Genomic DNA, 21,883 nt, shown 5'->3' with positions numbered 1-21,883 from the left:
TTCCTTTATGAATTGAGATGATCAGAGCACACTTTAAAAAAGAAAAAAAATTAGATTAAAAAATGCAGGAAAAGATCCAAACATCAGAACAATGTGTCCCAATACTACTTATGGAAAACCTGAATATTTTGGCATTTCGCCATTCCAGATGTACTTGCATCGTAACAGCTACACATTTATCTTGTTGCTGTATCTGGAACTGGAAAATCCTCAGTTAAAACTGTAGGTGTGATGAGGACAGGGAGAATAACCAGTTGGGGAAACTCGTTTGTCTTTGTACAGCTGTTGGATCTTCTGCATGTTTCCTCAGAGGCAAATAAGGGAAAAAAGTTATCTTGCCTGACTCACAAACTTGGAAAGCTTTAATTCAGCTAATTTCTTCCTTTGAAGGCTGTGCGCTATATGGAGTTGCTACCAAAAGAGAAACAGCCAGTGGCTGGCTCGGAAGGAGCACAGTATCGCAAGAAGCAGTTGGCTAAGCAGTTGCCTGCTCACGATCAAGATCCTGCAAAGTGCCACGAGTTGTCTGTTAATGAGGTGAAACAGATGGAGCAGTTTGTGAAGAAATACAAGAACGAGGCGCTTGGGGTTGGTGATATCAAACTCCCTGATGAAGTAGAAGCGCAATCTAAAGAACAAAGCAAAGGTGATACTGGTGTGCGAAGTACAACCGCTGCAGTGGGATCAGTGGCTGCACAGCCTGACGATAAGTATGTAAGTATCGGGGGGGGGTGGAGCTTGACGTTATTGATAGGCATTTTTATTATTTAATTTTATTCTTGAGCAATAATTAAAAGATAAGCATTCAAAACAAGTTCTGTTTTTTGTTTGTAATTATCAACAGCATCTCTAGTTTGCGGCTGTTAATTAGCTACAACTAATTGTGCAAAAATTAATATCTTTACACTATAAAATATGTATCGCTCTTTTTAACTGCTTCACAAAGATATTGCTTTCTGAATGAAACTCGAGATACAGGAATTTAGAACTAGTGCCATTATTGGGAGTCAAAGAAGCCACTGCGTGTCTGCGTGCTGCCATGTTGGATATGTTTGAAGTACAAGGTTTCAATTGGTTCATTTTTTTTCAGGATTGTAGCATATTCTGAAAATATTAACAATTTAAAGGAAGCACTATAGTTTATATTTTAGGTGTTGGTATAATTTGATCTGCTCCAATACCGTTCACATAATAGTTTGCAAAGTTGCTTTGGTTTTACCTTGGTTTCCCTGTTGCCTTGAGCAAAATAACATCTTGATGATCCCCATTAAATATATAGTTATTGTGGTAGAGCAATGATCTTAAGCTACAACTGCTACTCTAACAAACACCAAATATGAGTTTATTTACCTTCATCTCAACTTGACACCTGGGTTGTCTCTCCCAAGGCATAATGCCATTGTTCCGTACAATTGGTACGTAGATTTGGAATCTGCTAAAAACTGGAGTTTTTCCTCCTTTGACAGAAGAATTAATGAACTTTGCCTGTGGATCCATGTCATGGAAGTAACCCTGGCATTTGTTTCAAAAGATAACAATCTCAGGGAGAAGAACATACGAGTAATATGATTCCTAAGACTAGACAATACAGCACTACCATGAATCTAGTGTCCATCCTTAAAATTTACACACAAAATCCTTACTGTGATTTCCATTTCTGTGTTTCCTTAATAATTAGTGTACTCTCAAGTATTTAACTGTTTGCAGTGCTTGTCCAGAGATATGATGAAATAGTCTTTCTCTCATTATTTTGCTCAATCCTTGAAAGTATTGAGGGGTCCATAGAACACTGGCTGGGCACTTGTTTAGGTACTTTCTGAACCTTACTGTTTCATGTTCTGCTTCCCCTACCTCCTCACTAACTAGGAGGGGATTACCAAAGGTAACTCTTCAACATAAATAGGGAAGTTCTTACCAGCCTGGGAATGGGAAGGAAATACACTTCTGTGTATATCTACTCATGTCGGCCTCCCATTGAAGGTTGTCATCTTGGGTGGCCCACTTGCAGGGAGCCAAAACAGCACAAATTCTTCAAATGAGGGAGATAACTATTATAGTATAGAGACATAGAATAGTCACGTACCGGGATACTTTGGATGTCTGTCCTGGACAGGGTTGATCACTGAGGGCAGGAGCTGAGTTGCACAGCCTACACGATTGTGTTCTGGAGGTGAGGCTGGTGAAGAGCCTGATTGAGGGATGAGAGAATAATTGGGACAATTTTCAGGATCAGCTAATGGGCTGGTGATATCAGTGTGTTCAGATAAGTCCGTTGGTTGCTTGCAGACTATCTCACTGTTTAATATTTCCCTATGTAGACAGATTAAACTAGGTCCTTCAAGGCAATGCAACATTGGAGTCATCAATCCAGAGTTAGGTCCTGGAAGGGTTGATGAAGCTCAAATAGGAAATGTGGATTTTATTAACTTCTGTGACCCTACAGGCCAAGTCTCCTTTGATCTTACAGACTCGTGCCCCAGTTAGTGCAAGGCTTTTGATTTATATTACTTCCTTAATCTGGCGTGTAGCCTGTAAACCAGGTCGTTTATTTCCAGGGTGGAAATGACTAGCACGAGGGAGCATCATTTTAGGGCAATTGGAGGAAATTTGTAAGAGGGAAGCCGCTGATAAGTTCTTGCTGACATTGAGTGAGAGGTTGTTGATGTGGCAGTGCTCAGCCAGATTTTCAATCTCCCTCCCATGTGCTGATTCGTCATCATCTTTGATTCAGCCAACGACAGTAGTGTTGTCAGCAAACTTAAATATGGTATTGGAGCTGTGGTTAACCATACAGTCATAAATACTAAAGCAAGTAGAGCAGGGGGCTAAGCACACAGCCTTGTAGTGTACCTGTTCTGACAAGTGAGGAAATCCAGGATTCAGTTGCACAAGGAGGTATTGAGGCCAAAGTTTTGGAGCTTTTTGATTAGTTTTGAGGAGATGATAGTTACGTCTGGCACAAAACCGTGGACTAATGTTCTACGTCCACTAGTCGAGTATTGCATTCAGGATCTTTGTGGCTGCAACTAGGGAGAAGACCAGGAACCCCCAAGCCTGCAATTACCTTTAAGTCCCAGAGCTTAAGTAACATTTCAAATCAGCAAAAGCTGAAGCTCAAATTTTGAGTGTTCAGTGATTCGCTGTTGCATGTTCATGCCTTAATAAAAAATGACAGATGGTGATGCTTATCTACAAGTCTGTGCTTGTTTACTACCTAATGTTTAGAGATAGATTAACACTTGAAAACTGGATGCAAAGTGTCTTACTTGCTAGGATTTCTCCAATCTTCCACTCTCTCAACTATTTTCTTGCCCTAACTGAAGTAAGCTTTTGAAAAATAAAATGGAGGATTGAAGGGACATTAAACACTAAGCATTTAATTTTGTTTTAGATCTCCAATTATAGAAGTAAAACAGTTTGAATAAATCTTGCTTTATAGTTTGTAAAGTTTGATTCCAAGCCAATTCAATGGAATGTGGAACAAAAATATTGAATTTGTATGCTGTAGATAAATAACCTTTCCGTATAACAAAAAAAAATTTGGAATAACTGCGTGAGGGAAGTTGCTTTTCCAGGTTAACTACTTGGCTCTCACACTTCAGGAGTAGAAAAGTGTCCCCTAGGGGCCTAATGTGCATGTTGAACTCCAGTTTGGAAATTTGGTTTTAATGTTAAGTCCAGGCACTAAATTTCATAGGACATAGGCTATCATGTTGCAGATAGATCATTCATAAGAAAGGATCAATTCCTACCCTTAATTAAAAGTTTAAATGTGGGATTTCCTTTCTCTATTTCTATTTTATTTTCATTGAAAATTGTATCAAAAGTGATGGCTGACATCTTGATTTGTGTTATGATTTAAGTATAAGCATTAACCGAACAATAGATCACAAAAGAATTGCTATGGACGATATCCATGAATGAGATAAGTGCTTTGGGGAATGTAGGAATTTTTATAAAATGTTTGTTTATTTCTTGCCTAGAGGATTTTTTTTAAAAAAGAGCAAAATGTTGCTTAGCAGTGGGTTTTCTTGTCTTTTTGCCAGCAGTTTGTGATGAAAATAGTTGCTCTTTTCTCAACTTTGTCAGTGATAGCTTTCCACAAAAGGCATATGTACTTGAACCTTCCACATATTTCTGAGCCGTTGAACTCTCATCTCCAGTTTTACACCATTGAACAAATTCAGTTCCCTTGTATTCCTGATTCCAAATAGCTCTCTGTAATCTACATTTACTGATGTAATCTGGTCTGGCATTTTCAACACTCTTATTTTTCAGGGAAAAAAAATAACAGGATACAGCTTATGAGTCCAATACCTTGAGTCATTTTATCCCTCCAGTGATAAACATTTAAAACTGAAAATGGTTTGAATGAACATTTCCAAATATGCCTCAAATCTTTTTGTCCAAGTACTTAAGACCTGAAGGAACCATCCGCTTGTTTTCACTATATTGTGTTGGCTTAACCATTGAAAGAAATTAATCCCCTCTTGTCCTTGTACATATTGTTTAATTCTGAATGTTGGGAGGAGAATAATTGCACTGAAGAAGCAGTGTGTTTATAAACCTGAATCGCATGGAAGACTCTTGAAATGAACAGAATGCATTAGCTAACATGATAAAATGAAGCATACATGTACTACTCTGCTTTTAACTTTGTACCGTATCTCTCCTGTCTTTGATTAGTTCATTTGTTATGTGCCATGTCATGTGACATAGGCAACCATGGTCTCTCCATAACCACAATTGTACTTGGCAAATTTTTCTACAGAAGTGGTTTGCCATTGGCACCTTCTGAGCAGTGACTTTACAAAATGGGTGACCCCAGCCATTATCAATACTCTGGAGTCAATAGTCTGCTGGAGTGTCAGTGGTCACATAACCAGGACTTGTAATATGCACCAACTGTTCATATGACCAATTTCCCGATCGGTCAGGGCATCAAAGGATGGCGAGAAGGCAGGTGCATGGGGTTGAGTACAATCCGGGATCAGCCATTAAACAGGAAATTAGAAATGTGTGCAATAAAGGAACAGCAGTTATAATGGGTGACTTCAATCTACATGTAGACTGGGTGAACCAAATTGGTAAAGGTGCTGAGGAAGAGGATTTCCTGGAATGTATGCGGGATGGTTTTTTGAACCAACATGTTGAGGAACCAACTAGAGAGCAGGATATTCTGGACTGGGTTTTGAGCAATGAGGAAGGGTTAATTAGCGATCTTGTCGTGAGAGGCCCCTTGGGTAAAAGTGACCATAATATGGTGGAATTCTTCATTAAGATGGAGAGTGACATAGTTAATTCAGAAATAAAGGTTCTGAACTTAAAGAGGGGTGACTTTGAAGGTATGAGACGTGAATTAGCTAAGATAGACTGGCAAATGACACTTAAAGGGTTGACGGTGGATATGCAATGGCAAGCATTTAAAGGTTGCATGGATGAACTACAACAATTGTTCATCCCAGTTTGGCAAAAGAATAAATCAAGGAAGGTAGTGCACCCGTGGCTGACAAGAGAAATTAGGGATAGTATCAATTCCAAAGAAGAAGCATACAAATTAGCCAGAGAAAGTGGCTCACCTGAGGACTGGGAGAAATTCAGAGTTCAGCAGAGGAGGACAAAGGGCTTAATTAGGAAGGGGAAAAAAGATTATGAGAGAAAACTGGCAGAGAACATAAAAACGGATTGTAAAAGCTTTTATAGATATGTAAAAAGGAAAAGACTGGTAAAGACAAATGTAGGTCCCCTGCAGACAGAAACAGGTGAATTGATTATGGGGAGCAAGGACATGGCAGACCAATTGAATAATTACTTTGGTTCTGTCTTCACTAAGGAGGACATAAATAATCTTCCAGAAATAGTAAGGGACAGAGGGTCCAGTGAGATGGAGGAACTGAGCGAAATACATGTTAGTAGGGAAGTGGTGTTAGGTAAATTGAAGGGATTGAAGGCAGATAAATCCCCAGGGCCAGATGGTCTGCATCCTAGAGTGCTTAAAGAAGTAGCCCAAGAAATAGTGGATGCATTAGTGATAATTTTTCAAAACTCGTTAGATTCTGGACTAGTTCCTGAGGATTGGAGGGTGGCTAATGTAACCCCACTTTTTAAAAAAAGGAGGGAGAGAGAAACCGGGGAATTATAGACCGGTTAGCCTAACGTCGGTGGTGGGGAAACTGCTGGAGTCAGTTATCAAGGATGTGATAACAGCACATTTGGAAAGCGGTGAAATGATCGGACAAAGTCAGCATGGATTTGTGAAAGGAAAATCATGTCTGACGAATCTCATAGAATTTTTTTGAGGATGTAACTAGTAGAGTGGATAGGGGAGAGCCAGTGGATGTGGTATATCTGGATTTTCAAAAGGCTTTTGACAAGGTCCCACACAGGAGATTAGTGTGCAAACTTAAAGCACACGGTATTGGGGGTAAGGTATTGGTGTGGGTGGAGAATTGGTTAGCAGACAGGAAGCAAAGAGTGGGAATAAACGGGACCTTTTCAGAATGGCAGGCGGTGACTAGTGGGGTACCACAAGGCTCAGTGCTGGGACCCCAGTTGTTTACAATATATATTAATGACTTGGATGAGGGAATTAAATGCTGCATCTCCAAGTTTGCGGATGACACGAAGCTGGGTGGCAGTGTTAGCAGTGAGGAGGATGCTAAGAGGATGCAGGGTGACTTGGATAGGTTGGGTGAGTGGGCAAATTCATGGCAGATGCAATTTAATGTGGATAAATGTGAAGTTATCCACTTTGGTGGCAAAAATAGGAAAACAGATTACTATCTGAATGGTGGCCGATTAGGAAAAGGGGAGGTGCAATGAGACCTGGGTGGCATTATACACCAGTCATTGAAAGTGGGCATGCAGGTACAGCAGGCGGTGAAAAAGGCGAATGGTATGCTGGCATTTATAGCGAGAGGATTCGAGTACAGGAGCAGGGAGGTACTACAGTTGTACAAGGCCTTGGTGAGACCACACCTGGAGTACTGTGTGCAGTTTTGGTCCCCTAATCTGAGGAAAGACATCTTTACCATAGAGGGAGTACAAAGAAGGTTCACCAGATTGATTCCTGGGATGGCAGGACTTTCATATGAAGAAAGACTGGATGAATTGGGCTTGTACTCGTTGGAATTTAGAAGATTGAGGGGGGATCTAATTGAAACGTATAAGATCCTAAAGGGATTGGACAGGCTAGATGCAGGAAGATTGTTCCCGATGTTGGGGAAGTCCAGAACGAGGGGTCACAGTTTGAGGATAGAGGGGAAGCCTTTTAGGACCGAGATTAGGAAAAAGCTCTTCACACAGAGAGTGGTGAATCTGTGGAATTCTCTGCCACAGGAAACAGTTGAGGCCAGTTCATTGGCTATATTTAAGAGGGAGTTAGATATGGCCCTTGTGGCTACGGGGGTCAGGGGGTATGGAGGGAAGGCTAGGGCAGGGTTCTGAGTTGGATGATCAGCCATGATCATAATAAATGGCGGTGCAGGGCCGAAGGGCCAAATGGCCTACTCCTGCATCTATTTTCTATGTTTCTATGGTGGAATGGCAGAGCAGACTCAATGTGCTGAATCCCCTAATTCTGCTCCTATGTCTTAGGGTTTCATGAACCATCTACCACCTGTTCTCATGGCTTCACATGACCCTGATCTGGGTGCAAAGCAGATGCTGCAGCTAACCCTGTAGGCTAGTGGAGGGGAGGAGTGCCTAAACCTCCTTTGATGGAGACGTACCTCCACATTGTCACTGCCTTAGATGAGTAGCTACATACAAACACCTGTGCTGAGAATTCAAATGCGTGGCAACTTTTTTTTGTATGCAGCGCGATTTGATTTGTAAACTGCATTAGGCTCTTCCATGTTCAGATACATCAGCCCAAGGTAGACAGATCCAAACCACCACCATGTAAAACACAACCAAAGTGTTTGGTAATGCATCTGCAACTCGTTTATGGCCATGAGAAAGCCAGTCCACACAGCGTTCCATGAATCCAGTTTACTGTGTGTACCTTTGTATGGTAGAACAGCTAGTCCCAGGATTTTATGTTGGAAAATACACTCTCAGCCTCTTGGGAGTTCCAGTTTGATTTGGATCCAGTAAAGCATTTTTGAGTTGCTGAAGTGATGAAGTGTTGCCAGATGCAGAAAACGTTCTTGCCATGCCCATTTTTAGCAGGGCCTGAAATAACCAGCTCTTTCTGTCAAGACGTTTGCCCAATTCTCCGCTAGCCCTCTCCACAGTACAATGCACAACTAACTAAGTAATGGTCAGTTCTCATGGTCTGTTAAGAATGCTCTTTTTTTTAAACTTGCATCGAGTCCTTTGAGAATTAAAATGCTATTAATGCACATATCTTTTAAGCAACTACAAAAAATGAATATCAAAAAAAACTACAAGATTGGAGCAGAATTAGGCTATTCGGATCATTCTCCCCGCCATTTCATGATGGCTAATCCATTTCTCCCCTTCTCCCCACACCCTTTCACGCCCTGACTGATCACAGTTTTCTGCAACTTCTCTCCAGCTGCACAGCCCTCTAAGTCACCTGGGCTGCGATGCTGCGCTCTTGAGCAGTGCCAATTTTAGTTACTCCAGTCTCTTAAGCCAATCTTTTTTCCCTCAGCTGCTACTTAAAAGCTGCTTGAATCAATTTTTTTTGCACAGCTACTCTGATTTCTCCTTATATGGTTTGCAATGAAATTTTGCCCACTTATCAATTCTGCAAAACACTTCCATCCCTTTGCAATGTTGAAGTTGTGGGTACAAGTATAAATTGAATCATGGATGCCAAATAATCCTTACAGGTCCCATCAGTTGCAGGGCAGAAGTTCGACAACACCTAATCACTTGCACATCTCACTAATTGAGAAATAGATGGATCAATGAACAAGTGGCAATATTAACGGATGCACTTGGCAATTTCTGTTGACTATATTTGTTCCCTGATATGTAGAAGATTTGAGGGGAGATTTGATAGAGGTGTACAAAATAGAGAGTGGGGGGGGCGGGTGGAAACAATAGATAGGAGAAATACACCGAGGCTTTTTCCACTGCGGTTGGATGGCACTCCAACTAGAGGTCATGGGTTAATAAAGATGAAGAGTATAAGGGGAACATGAGGGGAAGCTTCTTCACTCAGAGGACCGTGAGTGTGGAGTGAGCTGCCAGCGCAAATGATGCATGCGAGCTTGTTTTCAACATTTGAGAGAAGTTTGGATAGGTATATGGATGACAGGGGTATGGAGGGCTATGGCCCGGTGCAGGTCGATGGGTCTAGGCAGTTTAAATGGTTTGGATTAGATGGGCTGAAGAGCCTCTTTCTGTGCTGTACTTTTCTATGGCTCTACAAGATGCTCAAATGTGCTTTTTTTTTTGAAAAGGGCACTTTTCTGGTATTTTAATTACTTGACCAATAGTGTAAACAACTCGTGCAAAACAAGAGTTTAAAAAAAATAATAATTTTAATCTTCTGATATTTTTGTGCCATATTCTGCTGTTGATTCAGCTAACTTGGTCTTTACCTGAAGCCATTTCTTTACCTGTATTCTGAATGTCTGAACAAATTTAGTGCTGCATTTCCTATCTCAGTCAGTAGTATTTACAACCACTGGACAGCAGAGGGAGAGCGTCACTCACTTTCTGATGAATCAATCCATTCCATTTCATGATAAGTAGGAATTGGTGAGTAAAATATGAAGGTCCAAAGGTCCAAGCAAATTTCTATTCACACCCTTTGTAATTTTAGCTATATGTTCCCTGAATTTATTTTCACTCGGATTCAATATTTTCAACTACAATTCATGCAAATCTAGCAAAATGGTGTACGTGAACAACTTAAAAGTATGAAGATTAATAGCAGAAATGTTTCTTTAAATATTGGTTTTTGAATTTAACTGATGTTATCTTCATGCGATCGGGTCAAAGTTTTAGTGGAAACTGACCTCATCTTTTAAACAGGATCCATGTTCTTTGGGATTTGGATGCATGACATTGTTTCCATTATTTTCTTTGCAGTTAGCCTTTCGACTTGGGAAAACAAATTCATCATTAGCCTGCGAGAGAGCTCTTCCAGAATTAATAGGTTGCTTTGTTTCAACATCTGTTGTGATTTTCCTTCAGTGCATGGCTTTAAGGTGTGGACGTAGTGAAAGTTTTTATGCTAGATAATGGATCCAGATTTATTGACTTCTGCTGAACTAGTTTATGAAGTTCATAAAGAAGTAGAACACGAACAATTCCATTTTCACAAACCACAATTATTTCATCAGAATGAGCCATTCTTCAAACAAGTGAGATACCTGACAAATTGTTCCCTCCAAGGTCAACACAATTTTTGTGGAAGTACACCATGAATTACTGGTTAGGGAGCCACATCTCTTGCTTTTAATGTTATTCTGGTTTAATGAGGCTTCAATTGTTTATGTGAATAATGCTTTCTTGTAAGATTGCTTCTAATATTTATTAAAACCTTTTGCATTGAATTTATAACAATATTCTGTTTATAGCAAAAAGGCTGTGGATTGGCCCATTTTATGATACATTCAAATTATTTACTGTATTTTAGTATTTGATCTTCATGCTTTCCACTTCATTATTCTTTCCCTATAAACACCTGGGAAAATATTTTGGTTTCTTTGTTAAAATGGAACATTTAGTGACTCATTTACTAAACCACTTCATTCAGCATTTTTGTTTGACTCACCTTTTAAAGATAGTTGGCTTGATATGCTGTGGATTGTTAAGACTAGGTTTGACACTCTGCAATACGATTGGTTCTGTGTTTGACTATAAAAGCAGATAAAATTCTAATTTTTCTAATGATATTAAGATTATAGCTGATTCATAACCCATTTTCAATAAATGATATCAGCAGGGTAATCTTCACAGACATAGAAGGGCCTGATGAAGTCTATCGCAGGTGGCTGGGAGGGGCAAGAAAGGAGATTTCTGGGGGCGTAATAGAACTTTATATCCTCCTTATCCACAGACCAGTAGACTGGAGTATAGCCAATGTTGTTGCTCTGTTTAAAGACTGTAGAAAATTGTAGGCCAAATGAATGGGTTTTGGCCCAAAACGTCGTGTGTTTATTCCTCTCCATAGATGTGGCCTGGCCTGCTGAGTTCCTAAAGCATTTTCTCTCTGTTGCTCTTGATTTCCGGCATCTGCAGGATCTCTTGCATTTCTGTGGAAAGAGAAACAAGTTCACATTTTGGGTTGAATCGTTCCTTTGATAACTTTTGATCTTTCTCCATTAATTTCTGTTCAAATTTATGGTTGGTAAAGATAAAATTAGTCATTGCTAGTTAGTTTTCCCCATGGTCCCTCCTTGTGATTCAATAGCATGCCAAAGAAGCATTTTGACCTAAACTGAAATCTTTCTTTCCACAAATATTGCCTGAACTGCTGTGACCTGAAGAAGAGTTTTGGCTCAAAATGTTGACTGTTTATTCATCTCCATAGATACAACCTGATCTGCTGAGTTCCGACAGCATTTTGTGTTACATTTTTTTTTAATTGTGCATTCATGCTTGTAGATGTCTATATCTGGAATTTGATAAATTAAGTGGCCCTATCACACCTGAGTTTTGTATCTGAAATCTTTAATTTTATTTCTGCACTGTAACAGATCTAGCTATTTTCTGGACTCTGGTTATTAAATTGCAGACTTTTCGTCCTTATTCCAGGCATGCTTCCGTTGCAAGCTGAACATGAAGAAGGGTGACCCAGCTGTGTATGCAGAGCGGGCTGGCTATGACAAGCTGTGGCATCCTGCTTGCTTTGTATGCTGCGTCTGCAGCGAACTTCTCGTGGATATGATCTATTTTTGGAAGAAGGGCAAGCTGTACTGTGGCCGTCACTACTGTGACACCGAAAAACCACGTTGTGCTGGCTGTGACGAGGTAAGAAAATAAATGGTCTTTGGAAAAGCAGATGAAAATGTGCAACTTCAATATACCCTCACTATATTTTGTATCAGAGAAATCCACTGAATTATTTAGACTTTTTAAGAGCAGTAAGAATCCATATGAAGATAGAATTTTTTTTGAGTTCCTTTTACTTTTGCCATTCTTCTAGCAGTCAATAAGATCCAGTCCGTCTCTTGACACAAGATGTGAAATAGCTGCCTCTAGCTATAATCTTACTCTTCAAATTTAGAAATGCAGCACAGTTGTGAATTAGATTGCCACTTAGGTGCAGCAAAATTAATTTGTATGCCAATGCAGTGCTGCAAACTTTCTAAATTCTTCTCAAAAGCAGTTCATTTTTAAAAGGATGAAGGTCATAAGTGTATATGGAACCCCGCAATAAAACCTTAAAATGCCTGAGATATTCACTCCAGCTGCAACTGAGGTGACAGAAACTCGACAATGTGTTCCTGGGGAGGTATCGATGTTTTTTTTTAAATCAGAAATTCTACATACAATGAAACTATTTGTTTATCTTTTGCTCAAGTTTCCTCCACTTCTGAAAGGGTAACAAATCAAAAGTTAAGGATCTTAGAAGCTTAAAATATGCTACAGGTTATTGAAAACTCCTATGGGGGAACTTGCTGGGTTTTTAAGAACATGTCTCTTGCCCCTTTTGACGAGCCGTTTCTTCAAGTGATCCTTGTTCTCTGTTCATAAGAATTTAACTTTGTGTACAGTATCGGGGGTGGGTGGGAGGGCGGTTCTGTGTGGATCAAACTTAACTCCTTATTGTCTGATACACCTCCAACCATCCCTACCCTGAATAATAGGGAAGTTGTGTTCCTAGGAAAAAAGCTTTTGAGTTTCACAATTTTCCATAAAACAAACCAAATTCTGTTTTTCTTGTGCATTTTATTTACTTTTTTTCTTATAGAAACTGAGGGAAAAATAGTGTCAAATTTTGGTTGTGATTTTTCAATTGAGTATGCGTAAAATTTCTGCTCTGAGTTGCCATATAGCTGAGTGTGCACTATATGTAGTTCACCTCATGATCATTTGAACTTGAACAAGTCAGATTGCACGTTAGGCTGTAGCCACAGGATGTGTCTTTACATAAGTAAATAAGTGAGCAGGGAGAGGGCCAGTTTCCACAGAATATGAAACTTTGCTATTTCTCATTTGTTACAACACAATAGGAAGGTGTTGTATTTCACTTTGGTGCCTTAACCAAAACTTGCTAATAGTCTGCCCATTTAATGGACAACTTTGGTGGCTTTCACATATGATATCACCAGATATCTGATTTCACCAGAAGGCCATAATCACAAGTACCTGTCCAAGAACTCTGATAACTGATGAAGTAGGCAGTTAAAATGCTTTCTGTAGCAAAACTCAATTATTCCCCCCCCCAAATAGTATACTGTACACAAAGTTAAATTCTTATGATATTCTGCAGCGAAACTGAATATACATAGCTGCCAATATACTACTTTAACCCTTTTTGAACTTTAAAATGGAATGCAAAACGTTAAGACGCACTCCAACATGAACAGATCACGTAGCTGGCTCCTTAACCCACAGGTCACCTGTCCAGGTAGGAGACCACAGATCAACTGTACAGTTAGAACTTCAGTAAACAAGGTCTGTTAAGTGACTTCTACTTGCTTCAAATAGCATTGCAAAGAAATAATGTCTTTAAATTGAGTTTTTTGCAGACTAGAGAGTCGTCCACATGTGAGGAAAAGTGCCTTGCCAGAGCTAAATGGAAAATATTGAGCTATACAGTCTATTCAAAAGTGGGAAGTCAAAAGTTGAAATTGTGATGGATTTCCTATTTATGAAAGTAGCTTGGATTACATAATTCAATTTTCTACTATTATGCATTTTTTTTACTAAAAAGGGATTTGAAGTAGGATTACTTGCATATTTTTTTTGGGGGGGGAATAATTGAGTTTTGCTACAGAAAGCATTTTAACTGCCTACTTCATCAGTTATTAGAGTTCTTGGACAGGTACTTGTGATTATGGCCTTCTGGTGAATTCAGATAGCAAGCTGTAGCTCCCCCATGTATCGGTCCCTTGAATGACTGGCTACTCACATAGCGTGCAAGAACCTGTTGATTGCAAGACTTGACCTTTCCTAAACTCTTATATCAGTGGAAAATTACTCATAGTCAAAATCCACAGGGAAGCCATTGTTATAATCTGAGTTCAATTGTTTTTTTTGGGAAAAAGTCTAAAACATCTAAAGCAAGTATGCATATGTTAACTTTATTGCTGAGGTAATCATGAAAGAAGAACGTATGGTGGTGTGCACATTAAGTATACTCTACATTAATCGAATTTCCTACCTTTTCACTGGCCATAGTTAGAATGAAAGTTATCCATAGATTTGGTTGAAGAGGAAGAAATTCAATTAATTTGTAATTTTATTTTCCTTAAATACATGTTATTAATATTTTAAACCTGAAAGCACAATACTATTTTATTTATGTGTTTATGAACAAAATTGTAGACAAATATAATGGTCAAATTCAATAGATTAAAGTTTTTTTTATTGAATGCTTAAACGGAACACTTAACAATAAAAGAGTGTGTATTTGGCAAATAAATTTTACCCGATCCTATGAAAGAGACCAATCAGGTGACCAGTAAATGTAACTAGTTGCTCTATTATGTAGAGAGATTTATTTACACAGATCTGCAATGTAAATATAAAAACTACATTTACAAATATTTTTTCCAGACACCCTTCCGTAAAAGTGCTTTGCCCCTCCTACTACTGTCTTATTCTTCTCGAAGACTGCAGTGCCACAGGAGATGCAGATTCATGGCTTGGTGTTTTCTGTAACACCTCAAATTTTCAGATTTAAAAACCTAAGAATCTTTTTTTTCCCCATTTTCTTCTGGTGGTTCAGTTCTAGCCTTGGACTGTAGGTGGCAGTGTAGTGCATGTTCTTTTCATCTGCCCATTGGTCTGATGACCTAGTTTTGAAGCTTTTTGGCTCACTGATTTGCACTTTACCATGTGCCACTCAAACCTGCCACATCACTAACTTGAAATTAAAAGCTGGGAGATCTGGAGTTCCAGTGAAAAAAATTTTCATGGAATATAATTTTTAAAATGAGGATAGAATCTGTTTATCTTGCTCACAATTCTACTTTATTCTTGTTGTGAGACTCCTAAACTTGTTGTAAATCATTATAGTCGATCAATACCATTAAGTTCAACTTGAAGGCCTGTGACTAATGATTAACTTAATTGTGCTTGACCAGAATGCAAATTCTTTCACCAAAACAATAGGTGCCATAGTCCATTTCCAGAAAATGCTCCAAATCCAGTCAATACAGACAGCAAAGTGGTTCAATTCTGTTTAGTAATAATACCCATCAAAATCTGAGAACCAAACCTCTTGAAGCTGGATGTACTTCACTGGCTTTCCGTGGCTCAATAAAGCAGTGTCAAATTTTTGTACCTGTGTTGACAGAATAATGGACACAGGCATCCTGTCATCAAGGCCAGTCCCTGTTACTGTGATTCCTACAGTGCATTAGGATTTAATTTGCAAACTACTTTTTTGTTTCAGTAGACACCTTCCCATTTCCAACAATATTCTGTCTTATCTGGTTTTTAATAATGGTTGTTTTGGTCTAAAAGTAAAAAGATAGAAACAATGCCTATTACACTGGCACACTAAAGATTATGAATTAATCAAATTAGAGTTTTTTTCATTCTAGAACTTGTAGTGCGGTAATTCTGTTCTTTGTAATAACTCCTTAATTAATCACAATGAGTTGAATTCACTGCTCTTGTTATTGCTATCTTTCTTGTTCCCCAGCTGATATTCAGCAATGAATATACCCAGGCTGAAGGGCAGAACTGGCACTTGAAGCACTTCTGCTGTTTTGAATGTGACTCTGTTCTCGCCGGAGAAATCTATGTGATGGTGAACGAGAAACCTGTCTGCAGACCTTGCTATGTGAAGTTTCATGCTGTGGTAATGTATCTCATCAGAAAGTTGCATCTTATTGAAGGTTGATCCTGCTCTTGAGAAATGAAGGCTTTTCAGTTAACTTCACTTCAGTTAAATGATGCACTGTCATCAACTAGCACAGGAGTCAACAATTTGGACCAATGATTCAGCTCTCCAAAGAGCTGTCGAATTGGTTCTCTTCAACGGTTATTTCCCAGTCTTTTACTTCATAAAAGTTGATTTTTTTTTAATAAGTCATATTAGACAGCAGTTTATATCCTAATGATTCCATATTTAAAAAAAAGATATTCTTTGTTTCCCCTCTGATACCTTACCTAATTAACTGCAATTCTTATGTAGGATATAATGCATAATTAAAAATACTATTAAGTATTATGAATATCTAACAAGGATTCATGAACAGAACAAGCGCAAAAAGAGAAATAATGTATGAGATCATGAAAAGGCAACGTAACTTCATTGGACGTGTGATTAGGAAAGAGAAGTTAGAATACACAGTAATTATGGGAACGATTGAAGGGAAGAAAGGAGGAGGAAGACAAAGACAAATGATGATGGAGACAGCAGCCAGAGAACTGTAAATGAATACCAATGAATTGATCCACTTGACCCAAAACAGGAGTATGTGGGCCATGGCAGTCAAAGCTCAAACTGGGCATGGCACTTGATGATGATTAAGTATCATGATATGGGTGATCATGGTCTTGACCATGATTGTCCTTTTGTAAATTTTTCTATAGAAGTGGTTTGCCATTGCTGCCTTCTGGGCAGTGTCTTTACAAGACAGATGACCTCAGTCGTTATCAGATATTGTTTGGCATCAGTGGTTGCATAACCAGGACTTGTGATATGCACCCAACTGCTCATACAAGCATTCACCACCTGCTCCCATGGCTTCAAGTGACCCTGATCAGGGGGTAAGTAGGTGCTAGACCTTGCCCAAGAGTGATCTGCAGGATAACGGAGGGAAGGAATGCCATGCAGTTCCTTTGGTAGAGAAGGATCTCCACCCTGCTAACCTACTATCAAGTATAAACATTAGATAAGTTCAGGTTGGATTTTTCAGTACATGGAAAAGGTTGTTTTTAAAAAAGACAACATTATTTTAGTGTTTTATCATAAATCTGGTATAATGATCTGTTCCGTGTAGGTACATAGAGATGCACAACAGGGGAATAGGCTGTTCAGTCCAGCTGGACCAAGATTCCCATCTAAGCTAGTCCTATTTGCCTGGAGGAAGTGTAAAGATATAGTGGTCAGACATTATCTGGAAGGTGTGCGGGATCATTCTTTGCAGTTAAATATTGCGTAGAAAGAAAACTAGTGCAAAAGGCCAAAGCATGGGATGGAATTGACCCAGTATTAAACAATGGCACTTCCTTGTTTGTCCTAAATTTGTAACGGGTACCAGCTCTGATTATCTGTAATACTCAATTTTTGAATGCCATTGCTCTGTGGCCACAACCTTGAAATGAACACCTGGGAAAATACGTAGTGCAAAAATAGAAATTTTAAAAAAAGTAGTGAGGTAATGTTCGTTCGTGGGTTCAATGCCCATTCAGAAATCAGATGGCAAAGGGGAAGAATCTGTGAGAATGCAGATGAGAAGTAAATATCTTTTTTAAAAAAAAACAGCTGCATGCTACTAAATGCCACGTATCGAATCTTCAGAATGAAGACAATAAGCTGTGCAGTGACTATTTCATTATTTGCGTCAATCTTTTCCTTTAGGTGTGCCAAGCCTGTCATAATGTCATTGATCCAGAGGCTCAGCGTGTTACATATGGAAACCACAACTGGCATGCCACCTCGGAGTGCTTCCTGTGCTCCTGCTGTGGCAAGTGCCTGATTGGCCAGAAGTTCATGCCAGTGGAGGCAATGTTGTTCTGTTCAGTGGACTGCAAGAAGAAGTTGATGTCTTAAGCAGAGGCACAATTAAATGCCAAGTGTGGTATCTTGTTTGCGAATTCTAACTTCTGGTACTGATAGGTTGTGAATTGAGGAATTACTCTGATTTCAAAATGAAAGTATGTGCCAATCAAAGTAATAGGTTTTGCATGATTGTAACTAGAGAATTTGTTAGTGAAATCACCTCCTGTAAAACCACTTATTTTATGCAAAGCATCTTTGTTCTGAAGATCAAAGCTGGAAACCACATTTATAAAAATATAAGAAATGACGTTCCTTTTTGTTACTCAGTAGTACAAAATGTACCTTTTGTATTTCCTTTTTGCTTAAATAAAATTTCAGTTGATAAACACAATTTCAATTGATATGTTTCTTTCTCCCTACGTGTTCTGCAATCTAGACATGAGTTGCTCTGCTGGGCTTAAGACCTAAAACACACCTGCAAACAGCACTCTGCTTCGTCGAGCACCTCCACACCGTCCGCCCCAAGTGGGGCTTCCCAGCGGACAAGTGTTGTAATTCCCATTCCCATTCCTGTTCTGACATGTTGGTCCATGGCCACCACCTATGCCAAGGTGAGGCCACCCTCGGTGGAGGAGAAACACCTTGTATTCCATCCGGGTAGCCCCCAACCCGATGGCAATTTCTCAATTTCTCCTTCCAGTTTAAAAAAAATTCTCTCCCCTTCCTCCTATTTTCCACTTTGACATTTTACCTCCTCTTATCTGCCTGTTACTTCCTCCTGGATCTCCTCCTCCTCCCCTTTCTCCTGTGGTCCACTCTCCTCTCCTATCAGATTTCTTTTCTACCCCCTGACCTTTCCTACCATCTGGCTTCACCTATCACCTTCCAGCTAGCTTCCTTTCCCTGCCACCCCCACCTTTTTACTCTGACATCTTCCCCCTTCCTTCTCTGTCGTGAAGAAAGTTCTCAGCCTGAAACTTCAAAACTATCTGTTCATTTCCATAGATGCCGCCTGATCTGTTGAGTTCCTCCAGCATTTTGTTCGTGTTGCTCTTTCCTCCAAGTTTGAATTACTCCAGATCAAATCTTCTCACCAGTAGAGTGAGCACTAAAATTGACGTTGATCCTCCAGATGAGCAGGGATACTGCTTTAATGCGCTCATTTTTCAGATAGTCATAGTAATCCAGCACAGAACCAGGCCAAGCAAGATGCCATCTGAGTTACAATGAGTGTATTTGACCCATAAAATGTTAAACAGAAGCCTCATTTACACTGTCAGTGTAAAGATCTGGTAGGCTATATATTTTCATAGAAGTGTTGAAGGGTTATCTCCAGTGTCTTGCCTCACTTTTATTTCACGCTGGGCATTTCTAACCACTTGCCTGTTTATTTACAATACTATTTGTGGCAGATTTGTGTATAGGTTTTGACATCTCTGTGAATAGAGCTGGAGAGTACATTATAACTACGAAGATTGAAAGATACAAAATGCAGATCCTTTTCTCTTGCGCACCCCCGCTAAGCGGCTGTTTACGGCTCACTGTCATGAGTTGGGCACAGAGCCAGCACATTGTTTTGGCCGAATGCCTGTGGAGGCTGGGAAATCGGGCTTCAGCGACCACACTTAAAGGCACAGTGCCTTCTGCTAACATGGCAAGTGCAAACGGTTTCTCCATTCTGTGTCTTTTCTGCCCACCCCCTCAATCCCCACATGTTGTACCTTACAAATTTTGTAACTGCTTTTGTCTTTTGTGCTCTCCCCTCACACTAAAAGCCCAGCTTTCCTGAAGATGTGTCTCAATCCAGCTCCAGCAAACACCATCTCTGAGAATGGCAGGTTATTGGGTTACTAATGTTGACACATACAAGCACTGAAGAGGTTATCCAGGAGATAATGTACCTTGTTGCTGGAGCCACTTCTACTCCAACATCTCCTCCTGTTGCCCATGATGCCACAGTTATGTAGCAAGTAACAAACAACCACAGTTCTTGCACACCACTTCTACAAACCTCCCAGCTCACCCTGACAGCAGATGTTTGTGTGGCCGCCTGGTCTTTCATGTGAACTGTGTGGCTGTCTCCACACACGACTGCAGTGCAATGGTCATCATCCTGGTAGCTTGTCAGATTTTGCTAGTAAGTTCTAGTGAACTTCCATGTTCCAGGACAATCAGAGTCAAGTCAAGAGCAAGCTGGATGGTGAGTGGAATTCTGTTCATTCAGCAATTTGAGGATGTGGGATTAGAAGCCTATAAATCAATCGGGTAGTCAACAGCTGCCCTTAGACTGTAAGACCTAGAAACATAATTAGGCCATTTGGTCCATCAAGTTTGCTCTGCCATTCCATCATGGCTGATTGGTTATCCCTCTTAACCCCATTCTCCTGCCTTCTCCCCTTAGGGAGCCTGAAATGGTGCTGAAGCCTCGAACAGTCCTTTCCTGCTTTACTCCATCTGCCGGGAGTGTGAAGTTGTTGTTTCCCCCTTGCAGAATCTTTCTGATCTCTTTAATTACCACCAAGTTCTTGGGATCCTGGATGACTTCCAGTTCTTTGAGCTCTGAGTTGACTGTTGATGTCACTATGGAATCAGCACTGTCTGTGCATAACCAGTCAGGGATGATGTGCTCCTACTGCCATTTTCACTGGGCTTTGTTAATCAGTGCTCCATACACCTTCATTTCGTGCAGCCAGGGGCCAAGGGTATTGCTTCTCAAGATCTCAATGTCTTATATCTCTCACTATAATGCAATCTAACCAGTTGTGTGGCTGAAGCCTGAGCAGTCTTGCTCTGTTTTACTCCCTCCACAGAGTGAGGCAAGTTCTTGTTCTGACTTGCAGATTCAATAATGGTTCTCCACAATAACAAGTATATAGCAAACCACCTGAGAAACAGATTTCTCCTGAGGTCTCCTGCTGCAACCTATTATCACAAACAATAGCCAAAATGAGACGCTAATACCTCAAACACGAGGAAATCTGCAGATGCTGGAATTTCAAGCAACACACATAAAAGTTGCTGGTGAACACAGCAGGCCAGGCAGCATCTCTAGGAAGAGGTACAGTTGACGTTTTGGGCCGAGACCCTTCTTCAGGACTAACTGAAAGAAGAGCTAGTAAGAGATTTGAGAGGGGGAGGGGGAGATTTGAAATGATAGGAGAAGACAGGAGGGGGAGGGATGGAGCCAAGAGCTGGACAGGTGATAGGCAAAAGGGATATGAGAGGATCATGGGACAGGAGGTCCAGGAAGAAAGACAAGGGGGCGGGAACCCAGAGGATGGGCAAGGGGTATAGTGAGAGGGACAGAGGGAGAAAAAGAAGAGAGAAAAAAATAATGTATATAAATAAATAACAGATGGGGTACGAGGAGGAGGTAGGGCATTAGCGGAAGTTTGAGAAGTCAGTGTTCATGCCATCAGGTTGGAGGCTACCCAGAAGGAATATAAGGTGTTGTTCCTCCAACCTGAGTGAGGCTTCATCTCTACAGCAGAGGATCTGCTATTTATTTATTTACACACATTCTTTTTCTCTCTCTCCTTTTTCTCCCTCTGTCCCTCTGACTATACCCCTTGCCCATCCTCTGGTTCCCCCCCCCCCGTCTTTCTTCCTGGACCTCCTGTCCCATGATCCTCTCATATCTCTTTTGCCAATCAACTGTCCAGCTCTTGGCTCCATCCCTCCCCCTCATGTCGTCTCCTATCATTTTGGGTCTCCCCCTTCCCCTCCCACTTTCAAACCTCTTACTAGCTCTTCTTTCAGTTAGTCCTGACAGAGGGTCTCGGCCCAAAACGTTGACTGTATCTCTTCCTAGAGATGCTGCCTGGCCTGCTGCGTTCACCAGCAACTTTTATGTGTGTTACACTAATACCTCTCTGTTTAGCCAAACCAAGGTTCCAAGACCATCACCCACTTCCTTGAAGGCCAGTCACGCCAGCAACTCTCTTCCCACGCATGAAGACATTGGAGACTGCAAATACTGGAATCTGGAGAAACAATCATTATTACTCAATTAATGTTAGTTGGTGGAATGAAACTTCAAAAGACAGCTGGTCCATCTGAGAAAGGGGAAATGTCATGGTAAAGGCTAGATGGGATTTAAAGGCCACTTGG

General features: G+C 40.3%; 1 protein-coding gene across 1 annotated transcript in view; it reads left to right on the top strand.

Annotated features, from left to right (window-relative positions):
* Nucleotides 1-18,157, top strand: part of tes (testis derived transcript (3 LIM domains)) — a 44,648-nt gene extending 26,491 nt beyond the window's left edge. The window contains exons 4-7 of the mRNA XM_063057859.1: nucleotides 391-714; nucleotides 11,683-11,898; nucleotides 15,746-15,904; nucleotides 17,633-18,157. Of these exons, the coding sequence (XP_062913929.1) occupies nucleotides 391-714; nucleotides 11,683-11,898; nucleotides 15,746-15,904; nucleotides 17,633-17,824 (891 nt within the window). The 3' untranslated portion in view covers nucleotides 17,825-18,157. The remainder of the gene's footprint in view (nucleotides 1-390; nucleotides 715-11,682; nucleotides 11,899-15,745; nucleotides 15,905-17,632) is intronic.
* Nucleotides 18,158-21,883: the final 3,726 nt, after the last annotated feature.

Source organism: Mobula hypostoma, chromosome 9 (genome assembly GCF_963921235.1).
Source record: "Mobula hypostoma chromosome 9, sMobHyp1.1, whole genome shotgun sequence".
Taxonomy (NCBI): domain Eukaryota; kingdom Metazoa; phylum Chordata; class Chondrichthyes; order Myliobatiformes; family Myliobatidae; genus Mobula; species Mobula hypostoma.
This window is presented reverse-complemented; position numbering and strand designations above follow the sequence as displayed.